The sequence below is a fragment of the Hippoglossus hippoglossus genome, chromosome 10 (assembly GCF_009819705.1).
Source record: "Hippoglossus hippoglossus isolate fHipHip1 chromosome 10, fHipHip1.pri, whole genome shotgun sequence".
Lineage (NCBI taxonomy): Eukaryota > Metazoa > Chordata > Actinopteri > Pleuronectiformes > Pleuronectidae > Hippoglossus > Hippoglossus hippoglossus.
The window spans coordinates 8,550,780-8,575,356 of NC_047160.1; the positions used below are offsets into that span (position 1 = coordinate 8,550,780).

The 24,577-nt window shown below is 42.4% G+C and overlaps 4 protein-coding genes across 15 annotated transcripts in view; 2 read left to right on the top strand and 2 right to left on the bottom strand.

Annotated features, from left to right (window-relative positions):
- The window catches only part of LOC117769645 (rho guanine nucleotide exchange factor 9), a 46,438-nt gene extending 37,745 nt beyond the window's left edge, over positions 1–8,693 (top strand). For 9 of the 12 annotated variants that reach the window (XM_034598692.1, XM_034598699.1, XM_034598696.1 and 6 more), the window contains 3 exons: positions 304–547; positions 930–998; positions 4,169–8,693. In XM_034598692.1, coding sequence (XP_034454583.1) covers positions 304–547; positions 930–998; positions 4,169–4,344 — 489 coding nt within the window. In that variant the 3' untranslated portion in view covers positions 4,345–8,693. The other 3 variants (XM_034598693.1, XM_034598697.1, XM_034598698.1) reach the window with 3 other exon arrangements.
- On the bottom strand, positions 6,505–12,940 carry LOC117769648 (ankyrin repeat and SOCS box protein 12-like). Its single transcript, XM_034598710.1, has 4 exons — positions 12,712–12,940; positions 12,019–12,343; positions 10,449–10,977; positions 6,505–9,922 (listed from the first exon to the last, which is right to left on the bottom strand). Exons 2-4 carry the CDS (start codon positions 12,301–12,303, stop codon positions 9,777–9,779), a joined length of 960 nt encoding a protein of 319 aa, XP_034454601.1. The 5' UTR covers positions 12,304–12,343; positions 12,712–12,940; the 3' UTR covers positions 6,505–9,776.
- Positions 12,941–15,091: 2,151 nt separating this feature from the next.
- LOC117769649 lies at positions 15,092–16,298 on the top strand. Its single transcript, XM_034598711.1, has 3 exons — positions 15,092–15,634; positions 15,744–15,896; positions 15,995–16,298. Exons 1-3 carry the CDS (start codon positions 15,272–15,274, stop codon positions 16,157–16,159), a joined length of 681 nt encoding a protein of 226 aa, XP_034454602.1. The 5' UTR covers positions 15,092–15,271; the 3' UTR covers positions 16,160–16,298.
- A 324-nt stretch (positions 16,299–16,622) lies between these two features.
- On the bottom strand, positions 16,623–24,051 carry zc4h2 (zinc finger, C4H2 domain containing). The gene is made up of 5 exons (XM_034598712.1): positions 23,865–24,051; positions 23,010–23,181; positions 22,582–22,754; positions 18,010–18,172; positions 16,623–17,326 (listed from the first exon to the last, which is right to left on the bottom strand). Exons 1-5 carry the CDS (start codon positions 23,915–23,917, stop codon positions 17,213–17,215), a joined length of 675 nt encoding a protein of 224 aa, XP_034454603.1. The 5' UTR covers positions 23,918–24,051; the 3' UTR covers positions 16,623–17,212.
- Positions 24,052–24,577: the final 526 nt, after the last annotated feature.

Below are 24,577 nucleotides of genomic sequence, written 5' to 3' on the forward strand. Positions count from 1 at the left end.
TCTCTCAACAATGACTGAGCAGTTTTAACTTCACAAAAATATGATTCATTGCAGGGTTGTTGTACTGTAGAGCATGTGTCTGTATAAAATGCTCCTGAAATATATAATGTATTTGTAGCGTGTAGTGAGCTGCAGCTTTACGGAGAAATGGGACAGTGAGTGTGGAGGGTGTTTGGATGTTCGGGGCAGCAGATGGAAAAGGTTGCATAAAACAAAGTCTCTAGATACCAAGGGAATGACCTTGAAGATTCAGCACACACAGACACACATGCCCATTAACAATCTTCCCCTGTTCTTACCCAGGACTTGATACGCAGGGATATCCTGTACTATAAGGGCCGCATTGACATGGACCGCTACGAGGTGCGGGACGCCTTAGACGGGCGCGACGACGACTTCAACGTCAGCGTGAAGAACGCCTTCAAGTTGTGCAACAAAGACAGCGAGGAGATCCACATCTTCCTGTCCAAGAAGCCGGAGGAGAAGATCCGCTGGCTCAGGGCCTTCCACGAGGAGAGGAAGATGGTGCAGGAGGACGAGAAAATCGGTTAGTCACGCACCTCTCTGCACCTCCCTGTTTGGCAGGCAGGGAGATGCTTTTCATTCACAACAGGCACTGGAACTTCAGTTACATGTTGTGTTCCCTGCAGCACAGTACAAAGTGACTTTGTTCATTGCTTTGCATGAGCTTTACTATGTAATTTAAGCAAAGCGAGTGGGTCGATAAGGTCTTAGCTCTGATTGGCTCTTTCATAAAATTGTCAAATTGTGATCTTGTGCTAAACTTTATTTTGAAAAGCTAAACCTAAAAACAATTCACTAAAGTAAGATGTGTGTTATTATTATATCTTATTACATCTTGTTTTGTCACATGATCTACAGGCCCTGTGCGGATCATTTGCTCAACATTCAATGTTATTGTCGTTTAGGTTTCGAGATCTCTGAGTACCAGAAGCGGCAGGCGGCCATGACAGTGAGAAAGGTGACTAAACAGAAAGGTGAGGCAACAAGAAGATATCAGGTGATTTCCCTTTTTTTTTCCTCGCTGGTCTGCTCTGTCTTCTCATCGCTGTTTACTCTTCCCTCAACCTGCTCTCTTCTTTTTTTTTTACCTGCTACACCTTTCTTCTAAACACTCGCGCACTTTGTTTATGAATGGGTCTAGATCAAACTCAGAATGATAGAAGAGTCACGTGAATTCCTGCCGTCTCGCTTTTTGCATATTAATTTCAATATTGTGGCTTTGAGTTAAACGTGTGTCAGCCCATATATGAGGATGACAGGATACAAGTTGTAGAGCAGCTGTTAAGCATCAATGAAAAGACAGAGGGCTGTTTGCATGAATGATTGAGTTTAAAGGGCGATACCAGTGTTGGTGACATGTGGGTCTTGTGTCACGCTTGTCTTGAAATGATTCAACATTGCTTCTTTTTTTTTCATTTTTCTGAGTTAGGATGGTTGTCTGTGCTCATCACTTCCTTTTAACAACCAGATTGTCAGGGAACAAAAATAGACGCTCAATTGTCTAAGCTTATACTTTGTTGTTGAGTCGATTACCTGTGTTTTATTACAGCATCTAAATTGTACAATAAGGAGTCTTTACATTCCATTGTGTAATAAACACAATGGAATGATGTGACACCTTAAAATCAGGAGATAAAACAATTTAAGTGAACTTGTTCTCTTTTAAGGCTCATTTATGCTGCCTTTACATCTGTATATTCATTTCACCAATGTACCCGTCACTGTCCTCATACTTCCATGCTCCCTTTATGCAACCTGTATGGTTATTATGCAATGCAGCCTCTAGAGGGCAGTAAAGAGTGACGAGTTTCTGAGAGTTACAAAGAACGTTTCTTGAGTTACTTAAGAAAGTCTTTGTCTCTGTCCCCGGGTGATGTAGCATCAAATAGATAACTGTAATTTCAAACCAACTCGCAAAGTCTTTTCGTAAAAAGTTTTGCTATTTTTTTTTATTTCTTCCTCGTGACGTTTGGTCATCACACTCCACCATCCCCCATGATGGCGCTGCTCCATTTCTTCTGTTTCGTGTGTTACTTAGCTTAGCCTTGGCTCTGTAATGGTAACGGTAAAACAGTGCGGACTAACTCTAGAGGTACAGAACTGGCAGCCGTATCCCTCAGTGCTTCATTTCTTATGGTGGCCATAAAACAGGTTAGAAACCTGAACGGAGTTGACAGGCATTTTTTGTTCTGCGGCTGAAGCTAATAACAACACCTAACAACATGCTAACGTCTACGTCCCCTACGTCACATATAATACCCACAAGGCCACCTTCCTGAGGGGCCAGGCTTGGCTCGACACAAAGAATACTATCGGAGTGAACGCAGATCAAGTCAAGTATAGTCAAGTCAACTTTTATCGTCATTTATCCACGTACAAAGTATACGGCTGAACATGCCGTTTCTTTTGGGGCAGAGTGTAAAACAACAGTGCAACATAAAAAACAACATTAAAAAAACTGTGAGATATGAAATACAATAAAACACAATATAAAAACAGAACAGAGCTATAAGGTGGGTCGCTGGAGTTTTGCTGTATGCACTCCTCACTTGAACACAGTATTTATGATGGACATAATAAATAAATATTAAGATTTAAAACTGTTCATGGTCTGAAGTGATAATTCAGAATATATATGTGTGTGTGGGGGGGTGTCTATGTGGTGGATGGCAGCAGGGTACACAGTGTACAGACTGAGGGCTCCATCCGTTTCCATATTCGTATCTAACGTTGAGCATAAATGAGCTTTTACTGTAACACAACAAGTGTCTATGTCAACAACATTTACATCAGCAGTTACCAGATACCGCAGCAACAGAAAACCATGTCAAACAAGTTATTCCAGATGCTAGTTCCTGACAAAGCGTCACAGACAGAGGACCCACACGTGCACGATGCTGGGACCGTCCTTTAAGATGTAGCCATTTTAGCGCCAGGCTAGATGTTTGTACATTTACCATTACTGATGTTCTTGCTATTCCCAGTTTCACAATGAGCATGCCCATCCATTGGAGATGTATTGATTAACCAATGTGACCACTGCTGGCATGCTCTCTCTGATGTCAGGATCCCAGTAGATGTCTGTCAGGAGTAAATAAATGTGTCTGTGTTTCTAAGTGCTGTATGTGTACATGGCTGGCACAAGGTGAAGTACTCTCTTGAATTTCAGATTCATTTATAGATTTCATCTTGAGAAAGAGGGCCATGTTGTATGGACATGGTTTGAGAATGATAAAGGTATATCCATTAGAGTTCTCCTTAGAGCTAGCACACAATAAGATGCCATGGCAACTGCTAAAGCAGCATTGGGAGGTGTCTTGATTTGACGTTGGCATAGGAGCACGCACTCACTTATCCAATCTGTTTACAGGCATTATCCCGACTCCCCAAAAGTAAACAGGTTCCTCTAACACAAACAACATCGAACCCTTCTGCTGAAACAGTGTTTGGGCAAAATTACCCCACTGTTTCTTATCTTCTCATGTTTTTCTTTCCTAAGATGCCATGGCAACTTTTGAATATCTCATCTCCAAATATCTAATGTTGAACTACACGAGTTACACTAGTTGTGATGCTTGTAGACTGTAGCTAAACGACATCGTAGACAGTAGTTAAATGCATATTAACAGCTTTCTGTTGGCTCTATTTTCGCCGCTCTTGTCTTCTCAAGTGTCGAAGGTGCTATTCAAACAAACTCAGAAACACGGACGTGCGGCGTCCCCTCGTCCAAACGCCTCGTTTCCTCATCGTATCTGATGCAATCTGTCTGATCCCTTGTTTGCCTGCTGCAGAGTTTGATCGAATAGCATCTTTAGTCTCCCTTGTGTCATCGCTAGAGCTGAATTCCACTTTTTGTCCCAATTCAGCCGCCATCATATGATCACAGTGTATCATATCTCAGGTTTAATATGTGGTAATGTAATCACACCGAAGGCTCATTTTGTGCGTCTTAGTGCCTGTTTTCTGTGTGAAGCATGACTTTGATGTTGTGTTGTTGTGCCTGTGTTCAGATTATCAATACTGACGATGTTTCCTCTTTGCCACCCACCTCCCTTCTTTGTCTCCTTTTTTGCTTTGTGGCCTGCACTGCCTCCTTCCTTCCTCTCCCCCTCTCCTCGCTCTCTTTGCACCTGCCTCCCTATAGGTGTAAACAGGTGCACGCCCCCCTCATACCCGCCCCCGCAGGACCCCCTCAGTGCAGGGCAGTATGAGGTAACGGAGGACATGGCACAAGGAGAGGTTTTTGAATTCAGTCAATCCAAAAGAGGCCAGGCTCCCTTCTGGCAGAATTTTAGTAGATTAGCTCCATTTAAGAAATAGAGATACACAGACTCTTCTGAAGGACCAGCTATTTTTCTTAGAAGCACTAAACACTGGATGATCATGTCCCATGATGAGGAAAAATACGAAACACACACACACACCCAAACACAAGAGACTCCGAAGTTAAGGACCAATGTTAATATAGAGTGTGATCTGAAGCAGCAAGAGGACTGAAGACTTGGAATGAAAACATTGAGGAAAAAAATAAACTCAGTTCATCATATATGTTAGTAAGGTTCTTAGTTATCATGCTTCTCCAGTTGAGTCAACTGTCATGAACTCCTTCCCTCGGATTCTGCATTGTTCACACCATCTGAATGTCCTGGAGTTATTAAGATTGTTATACTGTATGATTTCATTTTGAATCCATCATCTGGAAAGAAACACAAGGCCGAGCCAGGTCATTCCTAATGGTATGATTGTTTCCACAAAAGCTGAGATCTTGCTGTGCTGCTATGTGAGATTACTTGTTGCATTCTCCTGAATGTGAGACTGGACAATGATGGGCCTCAGCTCCTGGCTGTGGCGTACGACGGGACCTGTGAAGCTCGACTGTCAGCGCGTTAGAACCAGCAGACAGTCAGGCCATCTCTGCTCCGCTGATGTCTGCGTCCGGATCTCCTCCTCACTCTCGACGCTCCATACTCACTTCCTCTAGCCGTCTGCATACACAGTCGTAGCCCTCTGACGTCAGCGTCGCCCTCCCTCTTTGCATCCCTCTCTATCTCTCTACCCACCTGCTCGGCCTCTGTGAGTCAGTGGCTCTCAGAGGAAGAGCCTCGCTTTCTTGGAAGCTCGCCATTGGCTGTGATATGATGGGTCAGGGAACAAATCAATAGTCAGAACATCAATAGAATATTTACATCCTTTCACCAACCAATTCTGACAGGGTATTCATATCCAATCACGCCGAGTGGGGCTGTGGGGTTGCGCTTGCCACTCTGATGAAACAGCTGGGAGCTGGAGATAGGCACGCTACGCTCCACCTGCCTCGTGTCAGAGCCCCCCCTCTCCCCCCCACTCTCCCCAGAGACCACCCCTGTAGCACTGTGCTGGCAGCTCACTGGGTGTTCGGAAAGAGCGTGGCCTACCTCCGGAAATCCACCGAGAACTAAAAGTGACGTTGATGCATTGGCCAAGGTCTAAAACGATCTCTCTTTTTCATGTCAGCTGTTAAAAAAACAGACTTCTTCTTCTTCTTCAGTTGACTTTATTATTTTGTATTGCTCACACTGTAAAAAGCACAGCACATATTCAGTCTGAGAAGTACTTTAGCAGGGGCAATGCCACAGCGTGACAAAGTAGAACAGCGTTCTGTCCAGCACAAGGGGAAACGGTCAGAGAAAAATGGCAGAAAGTTTAAATGAACAGAACGACAGCGTGAGTCGTGAGCCAGTGCTGCAAAAAAGTGCACTGCAGAAGCGTTAGCCGAAACCGTAGGGAGGCAGAAAGGTGAATTCAATCTGTAGCACGCAGGTGTCGTCTGACAGATTCATGAATCTCCGAAGACTGCAGCTTCAAATCTTGGCACTCTTCCTCCGCCGCCACGTTTGTTTTCCAGATCTGATCCGTGTTCTGGCGGTTAGCTGCGGCTCTCGCTAAGTGATTTACAAAGGACTGTGGCCCGAGATGAGATTGATCTGTTTAATCAACAAAAAGCTGCTGCGAGAGAGAGAGAGAGAGCTCCTGCCACAGAGTCCGTCAACAGGGGAGTTAGAAAGAGAAGATGGACTGAGGAGAAACTACCAATTCACACACAACATGAAGGTGTATTCTTTTCTACAGTTGGAATGTAAGTGAAACAAACGCCTGTCCACGATTTGTGATCATACTTTGACCTCAGACACAGACGTACACTTTGTGTTGAATTATTATCACCCTGCGGACAGTACATATACAGTTTGACAACTTGTGCGATGTGATATATCATTATATATCTTCACTATTCACTACAACGTGATATGAAAGAGTTATATATCGTTCTATGTCATTTGTTTGCCTTCTTACAGGCCTTATAACCTATTGGAAAAAAAAGACCTTCGAACTTGCTTTGTATGTTGTGTAATTTATGTTTTGTTTCAGTAAAGAAAGTTGAGAAACGGGTGAGTTGGCTGCTGGTGTCTGTAGAGATGGCTCCCAGTGAGATCGTTTTTTTTTCTTTTCTTTGGAAGATAACTCCCGCGTCTGGCACAGCAAAAAGATATGGTTCCCAGGCCATGATAACCTCAGGTCCAGTGCTACGCCCCGCCTGCCCACCCCCATCGCCACGCTCCCCCAACCCCCCCGACTCCACGCCACCGCCAGTACCAACATTCAGACACAAGCATGCAGGCACGCACACACACACACACACACACACACACACACACACACACACAAACACATAATCATGCACATACTTGCTGGCCCGTTCTGCTGCGGAGAAGAGAGATGCTATCTAACAGTGCCTTCCAGCATTCCACTAGTGATTATCTATTCAGTTTCACAGGCAGATTTGAATTAGTCATGTATTTTCCCTTCAGTGTGGGACTTGCATCTCTCACTCTCTCTCTCTCTCTCTCTCTCTCTCTCTTTCTCATACACACTGGGAATCCCTGAATCACTTAAGAGGTCAGGCCTTTTCCATACGAGTAGATACTGTGCTGTCTGACTAAATCACTTAAAAACACCATATTATATATTATGTCACACTTACATTGCCGTAGTTTTATTGCACACTTTAAAAAAAAGACTTATTTCAGATGTTTAGATAATACATAGAGTTCCTTTATCTATTTAACATGCTGAGAGATGATTTAATTTCAATATATATATATATATATGTAGGAAACGAGAAATTCATTAGTTCACATTTCAAAGTATATTATTAACGAGTGAGTTATAAATCAAAAAGAAGAGTCATCTATTTTACCTTTATCGGCTACACACTGTAAATACTGTAAAAAGGACAGATCATATATTTGGATATTGGTATTTTGCGTTGGAGACGAATGTTGTTCCAGTTCTAGCGTGCGGTAGACCTCAGTACCAGGTAAATGCATGCTTGTGGCATCCAATATTTTGCATGAGACTTAAGACAACTCTTAGCAGATTGTTTAGTTTCATTTGACTCCCAATGGGGTTTCTGTTTTCTTTTATGCACCACAACGCAGAACCGTTCATTTGTGAAGCCACGCCATCTCACTGAAGGGAGTTCTTTTCTCTGTCCACCTGTCTCCTGCTCACATCGCGTCGCAGGTCGTAGCTTCTGTTTTTATTTATTGCCGAGGGGAGGAGATGTCCTCCCCTCGTCAAAGACTGAACTGTCGATAGGTGATGTGAAAGGCACTGATGCTCTCTTTGCCCAGATATAATGGGTACTATATAAACTGTAACATTGTTTTAAACCTTTTATTATTTCTTTTTTTTTTTCTTTGACTTCAACCTATGCTGTCATGGTCCAACCTGCTGGTTATTTTCTTTTAGAATGCCATTAACTGCTGAGGCAAAAAAAAACGGGTATAATTTTTCTATGACAACAGTGAGCCAAATAGGCGTAAACACCGATCACGGGTGTTTGTGTATAGATTTGTAGTCGAGCAGAAGAGATGAATAAATGCGAAAAACCTCTCGGGATGATCTAAAAATATACGTAATCCTGAAGTCACACACACATACACACACACGCACACACACACAGTACTGCATTGCAATTCATATCATGCTTTGTTTCAAATGGCAAATGATCCTTCGGAGTACAATGACTTGACAGTGCAAATTGATTCCTCACTTGTATTTATTGAATGCAGTATTAAGCAGCCCCATTTTGGCCACATTTAAAAAGGATGTATATATTGGTTTTATATATATATATATATATATATATATATAATTATCAGTCTGACCTTGTACTGCGAGCTGAGAGGACAGCTTTCTGTGCAGATTTTTTTTCTTTCTCTTTTCAGTCATAAAACCAAGACAGCCAAGTTAGCGGACTGTCCAGAGTTTGCTCTTTAATCCGGGGGTTGTGCATGAGCCAGTAGATCGCGTTCACTCACATTTAGCGTAGCGACATCCTCAATAGGAACTCCTCGTGTAGTGGGATATCGTTTCAGAATAGTCAGGGTACAGCAGCGTCTTCAATGAGCCACATTCTCAATGTGGTGTTAAGTTACAGCAAGGTGAACAGAAGACTGACATCCAACAATTTAAATCTATTCATTGTATATAACCATGTAGTTTGAGGTCTGGATTTTTTTCACAGTAGAATTTACTCACAGTATCTACATCCTTTGTCACCATATGCAAACTTTCTGTTGTTTTCTTTCTTGCTGGCCTTTTTCAGTTTGATTATTTGTTGTAGAAATGGAAAAAAAAACAACTTAAAAATAATGCCTATTCAATCCAGAAACTGTGAATGGGAGAGTGGAGATGTCAACTGTATGTACATTATATGTTTTGATGTAATCAGAAGCACTGGGAATATGTTGTACTTCGCTGTAAAAAATAAATCCATATCTGATATAGCTGTACTTTTGTTGAAAATAAAACCTCTACCAGAACTGTGTGTCACAGCGTCGAGAGGTGTGAGTGGGAGCATTGTGCTGGGTTTCCTGTTGTGTGACTTCACTTCCTGTTTGTGAGGCACCATTCCCCACTGCTGACACATTTACTCCTGGACTGGAAGAGGTATGTTAAGATTAAACATAAATACATCATCGGACTGGCATTCACACGCCATGTGAGAAACATTTTCAACAAAGTTCCAGCTCCAAATTGTGGCCTGCAAGTAACTATGCTGTAATCAATAAGTAATGAGACTTATGCAAATGCACTCTCCCAGTTGGCCACTCTGAAGAGCTGGCTGATCGCTCGGCTTCCTCGTGTTTTGAAGTCCGCAGATGCGAGACGGTTTTGCAGAGGAAGATCTGAGACGTCCTGGTGTGAATGCGGCCAGTGTGTGTGTCTGTGTGTTTCCACAGTTGTGTCTGGATGTCTTAAAAACTGGTGTGAGACGATATCTGGTTGTGTAGAGATACCATATAAAAAAGAGGTATTACAGTAATACATGATCAAGCCAATGGGAGGCCTCATATTCGGACATCAGCAATATATAGTGTTAGAGTGGTCTCTAGTGGTCAATTGTGGTGTTACACTTCCTAAGGACATGGCAGAGACCTTGAGGACGATCATCTGTTAGTGGTTGTAAAAGACTATTACAGAGTTATAAATATCTATAAAAACTTTAACTACAGAAAGTCACAAACTATCAATAATGAAAACAGGAATTCACAGTACAAAGACCTCTACAGGAGCAGGGGAGAATATTCTATAGTGTGCACTTTGAGACTGGTTATCTTGTCCTACTTATGGGAAACTAATGTCAAAGCTAAAAATCAATTATCAAGCAGCTATGAGGTAAAAGGTTCACTGGCCATATCTCAGAGGCATCATATGAGTTCAGTGGTGTGATGCTTCAGGTAGTTTCTCAGGATCAGGGGAATGTCCAAACTGTCAATGGCAGGCTCCTTGTCAGAGAAGGACAGGTGTCTCCGGATCGTCAGCCGAGTCTGAGACATCAGTGTTTTGGGACAAGCTTGAAGCAGAAACAGAAGAAAACCAACAGAGGTGGGTCAACATTTGAGAATTATGAGACATTTCACAGCCCAGATAGCATATGGATGAGGGCCACTTCAAGCTATGATGCGGCACCTCTGTCCTTTTTGTGGCCCGAACAAAATGGATGTGAGCCTAAAGTGGCCCACTTGTAAAATAGCAAATGTAGCCCAAATATCCTTAAACAAATGTGGGGCCTTTTTGGCAAACATGGTGCTCTAGGCAAGGTGAGATCTGCATGTGAACCTTAAAGTGGCCCATTTGGTTAATGGTGACTATGGCCCAAATAGCACAGAACTAATTTGGGCCACTTTTGGCCCCTTTGGTTGACATGCGGTATCGCTATGGCTTACCCAGATCTGGCAAACACGAGAACACCGTCCAAGTGCCATCATTACACGGGTTGTGTTGGGGCCAGATGACAGTGTTGGACAAATCTGGGCCAAAACTTTTTTTGCTATGTGGGAGAGCAGTTCTAAGGGAATCTACTTTAAACCAGGTCTCACCTCTCTCCTTGAGCAGCAGAACCAGAGCTTCATTCTGCTTCGTCGTCTTGTCAATGATCAGCGTAGGTAGATACACGTCTGCCCCAAAGTCTATGAGAAGCTGGATGTACTCCACCCCACAGCCATAACGCAGACACACCTCCAGCACCGTCTTCGGCTGCTTTATCCTGGCCAGCATCTTCTCGTCTGTGCAGTTGTAGTTGGGGTTGGCCCCATGCAGCAGGAGCAACTTAAAGCAGTCCAGGTGTCCATACACAGCTGAGATGTACAGGGGCCCTCTGCACGCCGTGCTGCTGGAGGCCCACTCGGGCACCTTGGATCTGACGTCCAACTCGGCTCCAAAGCGCAGCAGCTCCCTGAGCACGTCCACGTCCCCCTCTCGGGCAGCGGTCAGCACCGGGGAGCAGTTGTTGTACTGGCTGCCGTTGGGGTCGGCCCCGGCCTTCAGCAGGGCCACTACGCAGTCGAGATGTTTCCCGCTGACAGCTGTGAACAGAGGCGTCTGGGCCTTCACATCCAGGCTATCGATCTGGATTCAAACACAAGAGAACACCAACACGATTTGGCACTAGGAGACACAATCCCAGTTTGTGTCTGGGGTTTCATGATCTAACAACTACAAACGAGATTAGGAAGGTTTGGTCTATCCAGGTGCCACTTAGTGCTGGACACTGAAAACATCTGCCTAATGAACCTGGAAACAATGCTGATAACAAGTGAGTTAGAAGGAACAAAAAACTAAACTAAAAGCTGCTATAAGGCTGAACTACAGAGTTGGGTAATAATGTTGTTTGGGTTTGTCACTACTAGTCACTAATACTATTTATATTACATGTGGTCATTTGATCCAAAGTTCAAATACAGATATAAGATAAGATGACATAAACTATATTGGTCCGGGAAATTCAGTTGTTACAGCAACAGATAGTCAGAATGAGGTACGCAAGAGAGCATCTGAAAGTATATGAGTATATAGTAAAAGACATATGATAACTTACACAATAAAATAGAAATAAAAACTAATATGGAATAAAAATACATAGATAATGTAATAATATTATTATATATACACATTCCACTACAAACTAAAATATCATTTGTAGAAAAAGTACTTGAGTGAAGTGCAGTGGCACAGGATGATTGCAGGAGGATGTAAACTGTATTTGTGTATTATGTATGAGATATTGAAATAGACTTATACATATGAATACATATATAGAGTGTTATGAGTATATAGGTAGGTATGATGTACAATGTGGATATATAGAGTATAGAGTATACGAATTCATAATAGCAGTTTTAGTGATTAAGTGGTATCATCCTCCATTCCTTGTTCCTCATTTGAATAAATAATAAGGAGTGCAGGAACAATGTGGGAAATGTTCATGTTTTTTAAATGAAATGTGTGCGGTTTGACAGCAGAATACAAATTTGATCATTAAATAGGATACTCACGCTGCATTACACCCACCAGTGTCTCTAACCTGCCACCCTCCAAACCCACTCTCAAAAAAATACACCTCATCTCCCTTCATCTGAAACCAAAATGCTCTCCTCATCTACATCTCACCTCTGCACCGTGCTCCAACAGTAACTCCAGGCAACTCAGGTGTCCCAGAGCGGCAGCAGTGCGCAAGGGGGTGACCGGGACCCCCCACCCACTGCGAGCATTGATGGACCTCCTGTAACTCTCCTGAGAGAGGAGCTCGGAGAGCAGGGTCACGTTGTCGCTGCTCACGGCGTTGTTCAGGGCCTGACACTGCTCGTTGTCCTCATCCTCCTCCTTGGGCTGCAGCAGGGTGAAGATCTTGGAAATGTCCATCAGACTCATGTTGACAGCTTGGCCCAGAACCATAATGTTAACTCCAGGCGAGAGCAAGTCAGAGCCCTTCCATCTGCAGTGACACAGAGAGGAGATGATGCAGCCCAACACAAACAAGCTGGAATACTCTGTCATCTTGAGTTATTATTGATAGGCATGGCTTTTACTTTAATGTGAGCTCCACGCATGAAAACCAATGACAGCCTCCTTCAATGACCAGACAGTATCTCAAGCCAAAGCAGCTTGTTAACATGACACAGTATATACGGCAACTCACAGAAAACAGCTTAAAAAGGCAGAGCAGAATGAATAAACTACATATGAGAGAATTTTACACACAAAATTAATAATATCCCTCTAAATGTCCACAGATTTTGTTCAATAGAAACACGGCATATGAGGTTTGTGTCAACTGCAGCAAACTGGTAACAAGACACTTACCTCCCCTTGCTGCCAAAGAATGTTATTTCCAAAATATTAGATGAGTTAAAAGTTAAACTTTTCAAAAGTCCATTATACGTCACGTGAGAGGAAGAAAAAAAAGAAGGGAGAAAGCTCCTCCAAAGAGTTTGTGACGCTTGCACAGGAGCTGGGAGTTGTGAAAAGGGCAGTATCGTGTGTATGCATGTGTGTGTGCGTGTGTGTGTGTGTGTTTGTGTATTCGTGAACAGGGGGGAGAGCTCCTTTCTGGGGGTGTTGGGGCTAATTTTAGGCCACAGATGGGCCTGGCTAAACTTCCATTCTTGGAGAGTGAAGGCTCAGGTTTATAATTAGAAAGGTGATAGAAGTGTGACACGCCGCCTGTGTGACTTTGTCCTTCCCACTGTCCTGAGTAAAAACAAACCGAAAAAAAAGAAATGGAGACGTCCATGTCTCTTGTGTCGTTATTTACAGGGGGAGAATTCCTCACCAGCAGTTTCACGTCGAACCAGCAGGTATTGGAGACATTTCTATTTGGACGATTACATCAATTAGTCTACAGTATTTGTGTCCTGTTATCACCCCAATTCCCTGATTCACACCAATGCAGCCATTTTAGTAAGTGTCAGCTGCGTGACTGTCAGAAACTTTGGAGGTGCAGCCAGCCAGCTGTTCCTCAGCTAACCCCCCCCAATGTCTTCATACTGCACTGTGTGTGTGAAGGGAAGGCTGAGACACATCACATTCTTTCAGCAGATGGCACAGGAGGCCAGATTCTTGGCATTGTACAAATACACCGAGATGCTTTATTCATGAGCACAGAGACATGGAACAATTAGATGTAGACAAGCAGGGCAGTTTTCATGAGAACAGCACAAGTGACAAAACAAGAACAATTAGCAATTGCAGTGCAGTAATTACAGCTCTTTTACGGCACACATTTGTCATAGTAAACACTACAGCAACCACAGGAAATTCAGTCTCCACTGATTTAATCATTAACACCAATAATTGCCCAACTGTGACGTATTCAAATGTTTCTTTGACAAAAAAAGCCTACACAAATGAATTATGAATTTGACTGGAGGCTCTTTACATATAAATTTCAAAAATAATGGACACATACCCAGCTGATGATGAGTCTGGTATTACCTACGCTCAGGAAGTAATGTTGTCATTGCTGTTTGTCTTTTAGCATTATTACTCAAAAACTAGAGAAGAATCCTTAAACTTCTGGTGCAGATTCAATTAAGGGGGCAGTTCTGGGATTTTTATAAATTTCTTTGACATTATGAGATATCAGATTTAATTTATTTTATAATTTTTCAGGAAATAATGCAGAGATCTACTGAGAGGACTGATATCTATGTGTGTTTGCAATTTGGTGCAGCCTAATTGACTCTGGGACCTTGAATAGAAGAAGAATGGAATGGAATAGAAAACATTTATTATCATTGTACAAACAAAAGCAGGACAATATTTATTTTTTTACTTTGAGTGCCAGGCTATTATTATTGTTGACATTAATATTTTGTATTTCCTTCTGTAATTTTAACCATTTGTTTTGTTATTGTGGAACGCTACCTTTTGGGGAAAAGTGCTCTATAAATAATAATTACTCTGTCGTTGTTATTTCTGAAAAACGGTGCAAATCTATAAAAAACAAGTTTAAATGGCAACAAAAAGCACAAACTCGTAAATATACCAACAAAAATATGGGACTAATAAATACTTTAAAATAGAAGAGTGGACCTATTCGTCAGTGGTATGTGCTGAGGTGCCGTTCTAGTCTAACGTTTCAAAAAGGTTGCAAAACAAAACAGTTATATTACTGTTAATAGTAGTGACGAAAAATATAAATATATACATATAATAACTTTCTAAATAAAACAGTTTATATCGACACATAAATGTACGGTGCCCCTGAACTCCCAAAAGATGATATTTTTTAACTTGTGCGCATAAGTTATTATCTTGTAGGAGCAAGTTACTATCTTGTACACGAAAGATTATTATCTAGGGGGGAAAAGATATTTATCTTGTGCGCACACAGAGTTAATATCTGCGTAGTAAAGACATGACTGGACGACACTAAGTTGTGTTTATAGCTTTTAAGAGTTCGTTAATTTCTTAAGTAGTATTGTTGAAACAGCCCTCCCCTCGGCTGAGCCTGTTTTCCTTCAGTATGCAAAACTTGATTTGAGTTTTAGACACTAGATAATAACTTATGCACACAAGATAAAAATCAAATAATCTTTTGGGACTTCAGAATAAATTAATAATAAATTTTAAAAAAACGACAAAACTGAACGTGTCCAAGCTATTCCCCTTCACACGCAACTGTCAGCCACTAGGGGGCGGTAGTGATGCGCTGATGCCGCGGTGAGCAGCTGTTAATACAGTAAAAGAAGACGGGGTGTAAACAGCCTGAGGAAAAGACGAAGCGCTGTGTGAGTTTGACTCACATTTAAGACAAAGCTGAGTAAACGCTCCCACTAGTTATGGTGCAGTATTGCCCTGATATCACAGTTTAACTGGTGAGAAACAACTCAAACACATCCAGGGGTTGTGTTTCTACAAAATGGAGGAGGAGGAGGAGGAAGCCCGGGCGAGTTACTGCAGGGAAATGATTCGTCGTGTCCGACTCCAACAGCAGCAGCAGCTCGGCTCCCCGGGAGAGGAGGAGGAGGAGGAGGAGGAGGAGAACAGGAGAGACGGACACGCAGGAGGCCACAGAAGGAGAGGCGGTGGAAGGCAGGTTGTTGTAGCAGGGGGAGAGATGGCAGATTACACACAAAGTAACCTCCCTCTGTTGGACGGTACTAAAAGACACAGACAACAACCCTCCCTCGGCCTCGTGTGTCAAGGTCCCGAAGTTCGGTCCGTCCCCCTTCAACTCATCTCAATGCTGAGGCTCCAAACCTTCAAGGCGGATGCGAGGCGGGTCAGGAGGCGATCTCCGTGTGACTCACTTGTACCATTATAACTGAAGAGCCCCGTCTCATCCCTGCTCTCTCTGTGTGTGTGTGTGTGCACTGTGTGATTTGTGGCAGGCTGCGGAGGTGGAGCTCCATGATCCCGCTGTCTGCAGCGCCTGTGAGCAGGAACAGGCTTCTCTGGCCTTGACAACTTTTATCTGGAGGAAGAAGACACAACTGCACATGCAAACACTGAAGGGCAGACTAAACACACACTCGAGCTCCAGAGTAAGTGACTTTAAATCACATTGGACCATCACAGTGGCAAGTATTTGTTGCCAGTTGGGCTGAACAGATGATTTACACATCTCCCATCTCGTTTGTAGGATCGTGCCGGTTGGACGAGTTTGTGCAAAAAAAATCTCCCAAAGCCATCCAATGCCCCTCACTGGATTTGGGAGGGACTACTTGGTGAAGATATGCGGGTCACAGCAACCTGGGGTTACCGTAGCAACCAGCAAGGAACATGGAGTTGCCCTGGCAACAGATGAAATGAGGGGTCACCCTGACAAAAGCGCTACAGGAACTCATTTAGCAAGACCTCGCTGTCCTTTTCCAGACAGATAGCTGCAGACATGATGGGCACAGTATTAATATAATAAAAGGAACAACGTAGTGGTGGAGTCAGAAATATTCCTTCCTCTCTCCGTTACACACACACACACACACACACACACACACACACACACACACACACACACACACACACACACACACACACACACACACACACACACACACACACACACACACACACACACACACACACACACACACACACACACACACACACACACACACACACACACACACACTAAACTCACCCGTTTGCCCAATCAACATTGATCCATATATTGATGCTGGTATTCTCAGCCGCCCTCCTCAACCACAACTGTCAATGTTCCCACTACTACAGGAAGTATGTAGACTTTCAAAAAACAACACGGCAACAAGTTTAGTACAAAACAGCCATTTATTTTCTCAACACTGTATTAAAGTTAAACACACAACACTATTCAGAGCAAAAGCCTGGCCTTTTTTTCACGTCCAGTTTCTGGTCACTTAAACACTGTAAACATTTAAAACAACTTTGTGTTTTACTTTAACTTAGCAATTAAACCTATTAGATTTTATATTGGCACAAATAATTCACAACAGACAGTTATGGAAGCCGCATGCATTAAAAATGAAGGAGGTACATTACAATATCTATCGCGACGAACAACAGTAACATGGTTGAAGATATTTGGACACTGAAGTAGATTTTTGCTTTATTGCAGGAACAATGTTTGGGGGCTAGTAAAGCTACGCTGGAAGTCACACAGCTACATATAAACACATCAAAAGCACTAATAAAAACAACATCAGATCCTCAATCAATCGTCGACTGGTAATGAACAAATTACTAAGAACAAGTTACTGTTAGACTGAATGAGGAAATTGCCCTACAGCACACACCTCTTGTTTCAGCCGTGTATTGTAATGAACCTGGCTGATCGTTGATCAGTGTGTCGGACCAGTTCCATTTAAACCCCAATGAAGCTCTACTCATCTGGCTTCCTCTTGGGCTTCTTTGGGTTGCGGGAGCGGCTCTTGGCTTTGCACAGCGGGCAGATGGGAGCATTACGATGGATCTGCTGGTGGCAGGACAGGCAGGCCTGGAAAGAGGGGAGGACATTTCAGTTACTCCACATTGTGTCATTTCTTTGTGGTCTTGTTGAGATGAGAGAGCACCTTAGTCAGGTGGCATCTGTCATTGTGTAGTTGTTATTAATCATTTAAATTTAGGGTGGTTTGTTTCTTACAATTTTCTCCATGTATGGCACAGTTAGGAGCTTGTTAAATCTTGGAAGTGGTTTTACTAAGCAGCTGCTTTCAGGCATACACTGAACTCTGGATAATCTGAAATTATCATTCTCCCGAGTTTCTCCTGCAAGCCCCCAAGTTTTAACTAGTTTACTATTGTCTGAAGGAGCCCATGTGAATAGTTGGAGGATTAGCCGTGGACATAAAATTGGGGGGGGGAAAATGGCTCAGGGTGAAAAGGAGGAGCCATACACATAGATGACACCAACCAAGATGTCAATTTGGAAAGACAAAGATTTGAGAGCTTCTGGTGAGAATGTACACATTACATCCTGCCTCTTCATGCTACACAGCCCCTGGCCTCAAAGCTCTGAAGATTTTCCTGGTCTAAACGTGTCTGACTGGAAAGTCTCCCGCTGACTCATACACTATAAATTAACCCAGAAATTGCTGCTCTTTTAGTGAGTGAATGGTTCCACTTACTAGTCAAAACTGAACAACTACTGCAGCAAATTTTAGTCAACAGGAGTAATACCTTCATAGGTGGAGGCTGCTGTCTGAAGGTGGCTGTCTGACGAGCGTCTTGCTTCCTGGACACCTGGAGCTGTTGTGCCGCCGCTGCAGCAGCAGCAAGGGATTCTGGGATGGCAGGCTCGTGCGGCTCCTTCTGCCACTCCGCTTTCTGCTTCTCAAAGTAGCTGTTGAAAGCCAAGACAGAAGGAAACCTGGTTAGTTGTGATTCTCACTTAGAGCTAATGATCGCATCGCAGCTGATATTGTCCCATCTGTGTTGAGCAACTGTGAGCGAAAATGGTGCGAGTGTTTGTCTTCATGCGTGCGTGTGTGTGTGTGTGTGTGTGTGTGTGTGTGTGTGTGTGTGTGTGTGTGTGTGTGTGTGTGTGTGTGTGTGTGTGTGTGTGCGTGCAGCAGAGGGTTGGGAATGAAATGTGGCCTTGGACTTAATGCCTGACTGGCTCGTTTTCAAGAATAAAAAAAAAAGTGATATCCTATTTCATTATGCACTCTGGTTTCTCTCAGAATAGGTTGGTGATAGAGCAGAACTTTGAGCTTGAAAGAAGAAATCTCCTGCTTTGTATTTCCTGTGACCAAAACCCAACAAAGCATCAAACATGAAAGCTATTTACAAGCACCACATTAACACATGACATTACAATAATTCAGTTTATTTGATATGGGTTCTATTGTCATTCTTGTTATGAGGTAGGATTTCATTTTAGATTTTTTTTGCCATTACTGAGGTGTAGATTGCTCCGTTTTGTGCTGATATATCATTCTCACTGAGCAGCTTAAAATGTACCTAACACTCCACAGGCCTGTGAGGTGTGACTTAATTTTCTTCAAAGTTGTTCCATCACACCTTGTAATACAATTGCAGTGGGCACTATTACTATTAGATAAAATGAGTCTATAACGACTTGGCTGGCAGCACGATGTGACTGATAGTTTTAGCATCTCCCCAGGCGCCATCGTAAATCTCTCTCGGCAATGAGCTCCGTTTACCGAGAAAGAAACCAACCATTGAAGATCAACGGTGATAAGCCACGACGCTCTGACGTTCTCATAAACGCAGGGAACATCGAGGATCACACCACCACGAAGGGGAACACAAGACGACAACCACCTGGCCAGAAATGAACTCATCATCCAGGCTTCATGAAGCACAAAGCCAAATTGAGAAGCCTGCCTGCCAACAATGTCGTCGGCATGCAGAGCAGCAGTGGCCCAGCACTCCTCCTTCACAGCTACAGCTCTAATTTGTGAAGAAAATTTCTATACGCAATATGCCAACAAAAACGTGAGCAGAAAATGTCAAATCTTGACATTTCAAATTAGAAATAAAACATGATTTTTTTTAATTTTTTTTCTTCCAGTTTGGCTGTTTATTCAGAATAATAGCCTTCAAATATAATGCAAGCAACCGATTTACACACTCAGGATTGCTGTCCTGCAACTCCACCCTCGGAGCGGAGGTTGCTGTGGGAGAGAAGAGTTCATTCACATCGACTCACGCAACATTTTGACCGGGTAGAGGAAAGGAAAGAACTATACACTCTCTGATTGCTATGACTATGATTCTTGATTCAAATCTTGACATTTTCTGCTCAGTTGGAAAGTTCACTTGGAAAGTTAGGGAGCAGATCCAACAACTGAAAAAAATTAATTCTTGGAAACCTACCTAGTCTTATGACTTTACGGGGGAAGAAAATAATTTTATTTGAACTATATAAGTCCTAACAAAGATTTAAAAACGTAATCCTTTGTGCTATTAGAGAAAGAGTTTTTTTAATCCAGTCTCTAATGGGGTTAAGTATCACTACTGTAAATATCAATGCTGTTTAATTACAAAAAACTATTTTTTCTAATTTACCCCTAAGGGTACCTTGCAAAGACTTGACATGGATGACGTGTCTCCACTTCCATCCCCTATCCAGAAATAAAGCCAAAATATTACGGAAACGAACTAAGACTTTATTTGGAGTCACAGTCTGCACAGTAGCGATCTGGGGATGGAGCCACATTATCACGGTCCCGCAGATTCACGCTCTCGATCAATCGCGAGTCAGTCTACCCTGTCAATCATGACATTTCACTTTTTTAATAGCTTCAAATAACATCAAAACCAGCAAAAATGAGCAATTGAACTTAGAGCTACCTAAAATGACAGGAAAATTGAGTAGACAGGCTTTATGACCTCTTTGGAGGATGTTTTTTAACCGTAAGCCCATTTAAATCTATTTTCAGTATAACAGAACACCATAATTATACCGTTTGCAGTTGCATCTCAATCTTGATCAATTTAACTTCCTGTTATAACAAGTTGGACTTAATTAAATGATTGTGCCATTGTTTGAGTGGAAGTTCCTCCTCAACCTTAGATAGTCCCTCTGGGAAAAATACACGTCCAAAATTAACAGGAGATAATTTCATATAAATAAAGAAATCACTGCTTTAATCACACACACAAAAGAACCAAAATGGTTCAAACATACGAGAGATTTACTAAACTCCTTGAACAAGAAAAAGACTATTAATAGGCATAATACAACATTTATATTTAATTCTACTCCCTATTGTGTCTGAATCTATCTTCCTCCAAGCTCTGACATACAAACATGTCTTTTTAATTATTTAATTTATTAGGAACAGTGAAGACAGATGGGAAGGGTTAGGGTTAGGGTGGAGAAAAAGTAATGGAATGAAGTGCAGCAAGTATCCTAGCCGACCAGGCGTCTCTGTTCTGGACTCACATTGAGGATGTGGTATTGGCCCTAACCACTCTGCTATCGGGTCACTACAACATCCAAATATTTCTAACTTTCTCAGATAAAATGAAGGACATCCGATCTCCTGCCCCACTTTCTTTGCTGATACTCCCGCCCTTATGAAATACAGCAAGTTACAGTCGGAGGATTATCACTATGGAGTGATGTTTCTTCTCTTGAATATGAGCCTGTTTTCTAGCTCGGTCAACATGACATCAACCAAATTCCTCTTTCTAAATTATGTAACAACCGGAATGCTCTCTGTCCTCTGGTTGGGTCTGAATGTTTTAAGGCTGCTCATGTGCAACCCTTGCTAAATAAGTGATCAGCATGGTTTCATACAGACATGTTTTACTTCTACCTTCAAAAGCTCAAAGCTGTGAATAATAATAACACATCAATAACAAATTGCCAGTTTTGAATCTGTTGTTGCTGAAACACTGACAGATGCTGTTGTAAATGATATCTCGCCGTGTGGCGCTGCAGCCTGATGCTGATTGCGCGGCTCAGTTGTCGTGGAGCAATTGATACAGACGACCAAATGATTATTAATAGATGGCAATGTGTCCACATATAAAAAGGCTGTACTGAGGTGGTTCTCTTTCAATGGATGGAATTTCCAACAATCTGTAAATGGGTTCATTGTAAGTCACTAAGAAGTTACTAATCACACATGGTGTGCCACAAAGCTCCTTTCTTGGACCCCTTTTCTCTGCAGTTTCCAGAAATTGTATTTATTACAATATTTATAAACCGAAAATATTTTAGTGAGTAATTGCACTCTTCACCATACAAAACATTGATAAAACGAGATTTCTAGTCAATGGATTTGAACTGCAAATGTATCATCCTCTCATAATCTATCAACAACGTTTGGCTGCTCACCAAAATTTTTGTTCAGTTGGATGTCTGGAGACATCACAATGTCCCAGTGACCCCACTGAGATCTGACTGAGTAACTGGAGCATGTTGATTCCTTCCTCGTTTTCCTCACACATAATCATTTTCTCTGACAGTTCATATGTGACATCTTTAACTTTTAACCGTTTGACACATTTTCTCCACAGTTCATAGTCGAACTGGCCTGATTAAGGAGCCCTTAATTAATAGGCCAGTGGACCGCCACACCATTGAGCTAGTGGACCTTTAAAAATTCCACAAAGTGTTTACCAGTCGTGTTGTCTCTGTGTGCCTGTCATACAGGTTGCACATGGGAGTTTGATGCTAAGAACTCATTTTCACCACTCGTGAATTTATTTCCACTGTGGCAGCAGAACATGATCCACCAGCCTTCAGAAATACATGCAAGACTTGAAAACAGGCACTAGCCTTGTAACATAATGAAGCTAAAAATAACCCACAATGTAACACTCTCTCAATCACTTAGGTTACAGTGGTACCCTCTCCATTTAAAAAGAATATCCTTTGTGATGATTGGTTAGCTCGGAAATATAAGACAACTGGTCATTTTTAAGACCCAAGTCTCAGTGAAGGCGTATAAGATATCCCCTGTCTCCAGAGCAGTAGAGAATGCAGCTCAGAAAACCTTGGCAGGGGAAACCCTGTTTTCTTTACTTTTATTTGTGGGTGATGTGATTTTCTTGTTCATGTGAAAAAACATGTCAGCAATAAAGTTCAAATGAAAACTGTTAGGTGAATCATATACATGTTGAAAAAGATATCTTCCATTTGTCATCAGAAATAAATTCAACAAATGGCTTTGAAAACCTCTATGTTAACATTTTATAACACCTAAACACAGCTCAAGTGTGCCTCGTCTGGGTTTTGTGAATGTGTGCGTTTGTGTACGTGTGTCTACTTACTCCAGGGAGAGCTTCTCCTCTTCTTCATTGAGGTTAGGGAGTCTGTGTAGGCCTAACGTCATCCTGAGGGCATCAACATGCTCCTTCAGAGGTTTGTACTCATCATGCAGGCGACGAGTTGTTTCTAGCAGCTTGTTCAGGTCATTCTCTGACTGCTTGATGGTGCTCTCCATCTGAAAGGACGGGATAAGGTACTTCAGAAATACACAGCATCATATACTCAGGATAAGCTATTCGTGGTGGCCTAGACAGTGGTAGTGGTAATAATACACGCACTGAAATTGCATCCACAATATATTTAGTTAAGTGTTGTTGGTCATATAATACTATTGTCAGTGTCGTTGCTGAGATTTACTTGTTTTTAAACTCGACTGAGACTTCAGTCTCACTTCCTCTACGGATGCTGCTTTCCTCTGTATGTCACCCACCACATTGATATCTGCATGGATGAGCCGCAGCTCCTCCACATGTGCCATTTTCTCTTGCAGAAGCAGATCCATCTCCTGCTTGTACTCTTTGAGGTGCTTCTCCTCGGACTCCAGAGCCTCAAACTCGACCTTCAGACGGGACTTGATCTTTTGCATCTGGACGGTCTTGTTCCTGCAGCCGGGAGTCACAGACAAACAACAGCAGCTGTCAGGTTATCTCCCTCACAGTTATGAATATTGATCAAACTAAAAACAGACAGCGAAATCTAAACCACCACACACCATTCCCCATCTGTTGTGCACTACTTTGGATTTTTTAGCAACATGTGTATAACCATAACAGATGTTCTGCATTAATCCATGAAGTGCAAAGCCCAATTACTCAAACAGTGACTTAATATATTCTGTTACCCAGTTATTATAATGTCGTTGCAGAGAAGACATCAGGGTAAACAAACACCAGTCTGCCTCCGCTGCTAAGTGAGTTAATGACAGACCGCTGAGCTCGCTAGCTAAGATGCTAGCTCAGCCACAGCAACGATTAGCGGCGCACATCTGGCGTTTTTTTGTTGATACACATCTGGATTGTGGATGAATGACCCGAACATGCACCTCAGCTGAGACGCATCTATTATTTCACATGTAGCAAATTCTCGGCCACCTCAGCGACGACACGCGAACACCAAACAAGAGGAGCAGGAACCTATAAAAAGCAGCAATGTTAGCTCCTGTTCGCTAGCACAGTAACAAAGCGAAGCCCAGGGGCTCGTTCTTGGCCCGGCTAACGTTGGCCAGGATAATGTACCCGGGACGTGTCTACCACCTGGAGAGCATTCATTTCATCCCAAGTCTTACCGTATGTCCAGGATGTTCTCTAACTTGCACATGATTTCCTGTTCGTCCGCCATGGTGTAGCGGTCCCTGGTCGATCAGCTGGCCACGGTGCTCTCCTTGTTCATTAAAAACACAATGGGCCGGGTGAGCGCGCACACAAGCACGCGCCCGCAATGTGAAACCTATGTGTGACACCGTGGCTACGTGTAATGATAACACACACACACACACGCAGGCACTCACGCACGCACGCACACACACACACACACACACACGCGCGCACACACTCAGTATCTATTGTCTCCATGACTTCAGGGGACATTACATGAATTATTGATTTCTTAGAGATTTACCCTAACCTTAACCTTATTTACTACTTACCTAATCCTAACCTTAACCAACATCTAAACCTAAGCTTAACCTTAATGTAAAACTATCCTTAACCTAACCTAACCATAACCATAACCTTAACCTTAACCTTAACCTAAAACAAAATTTAACCTAAAACCTAACCTTAATCTAAATTGAACCTTAACACAAAACTATCTGTAACCTAACCTTTACCTAAACCTTAACCCTAACTTTAACCTAAAACTAATCATAAGATAATGTTAACATAACCATAACTAAAAACTAAACCTAAAACATGTTTACGCCCTAACATTTTAAGATTTACACTATGGAAACTTGATTTTGTTGACACAAGATTGAGTAGCACCTCCACCACACACACA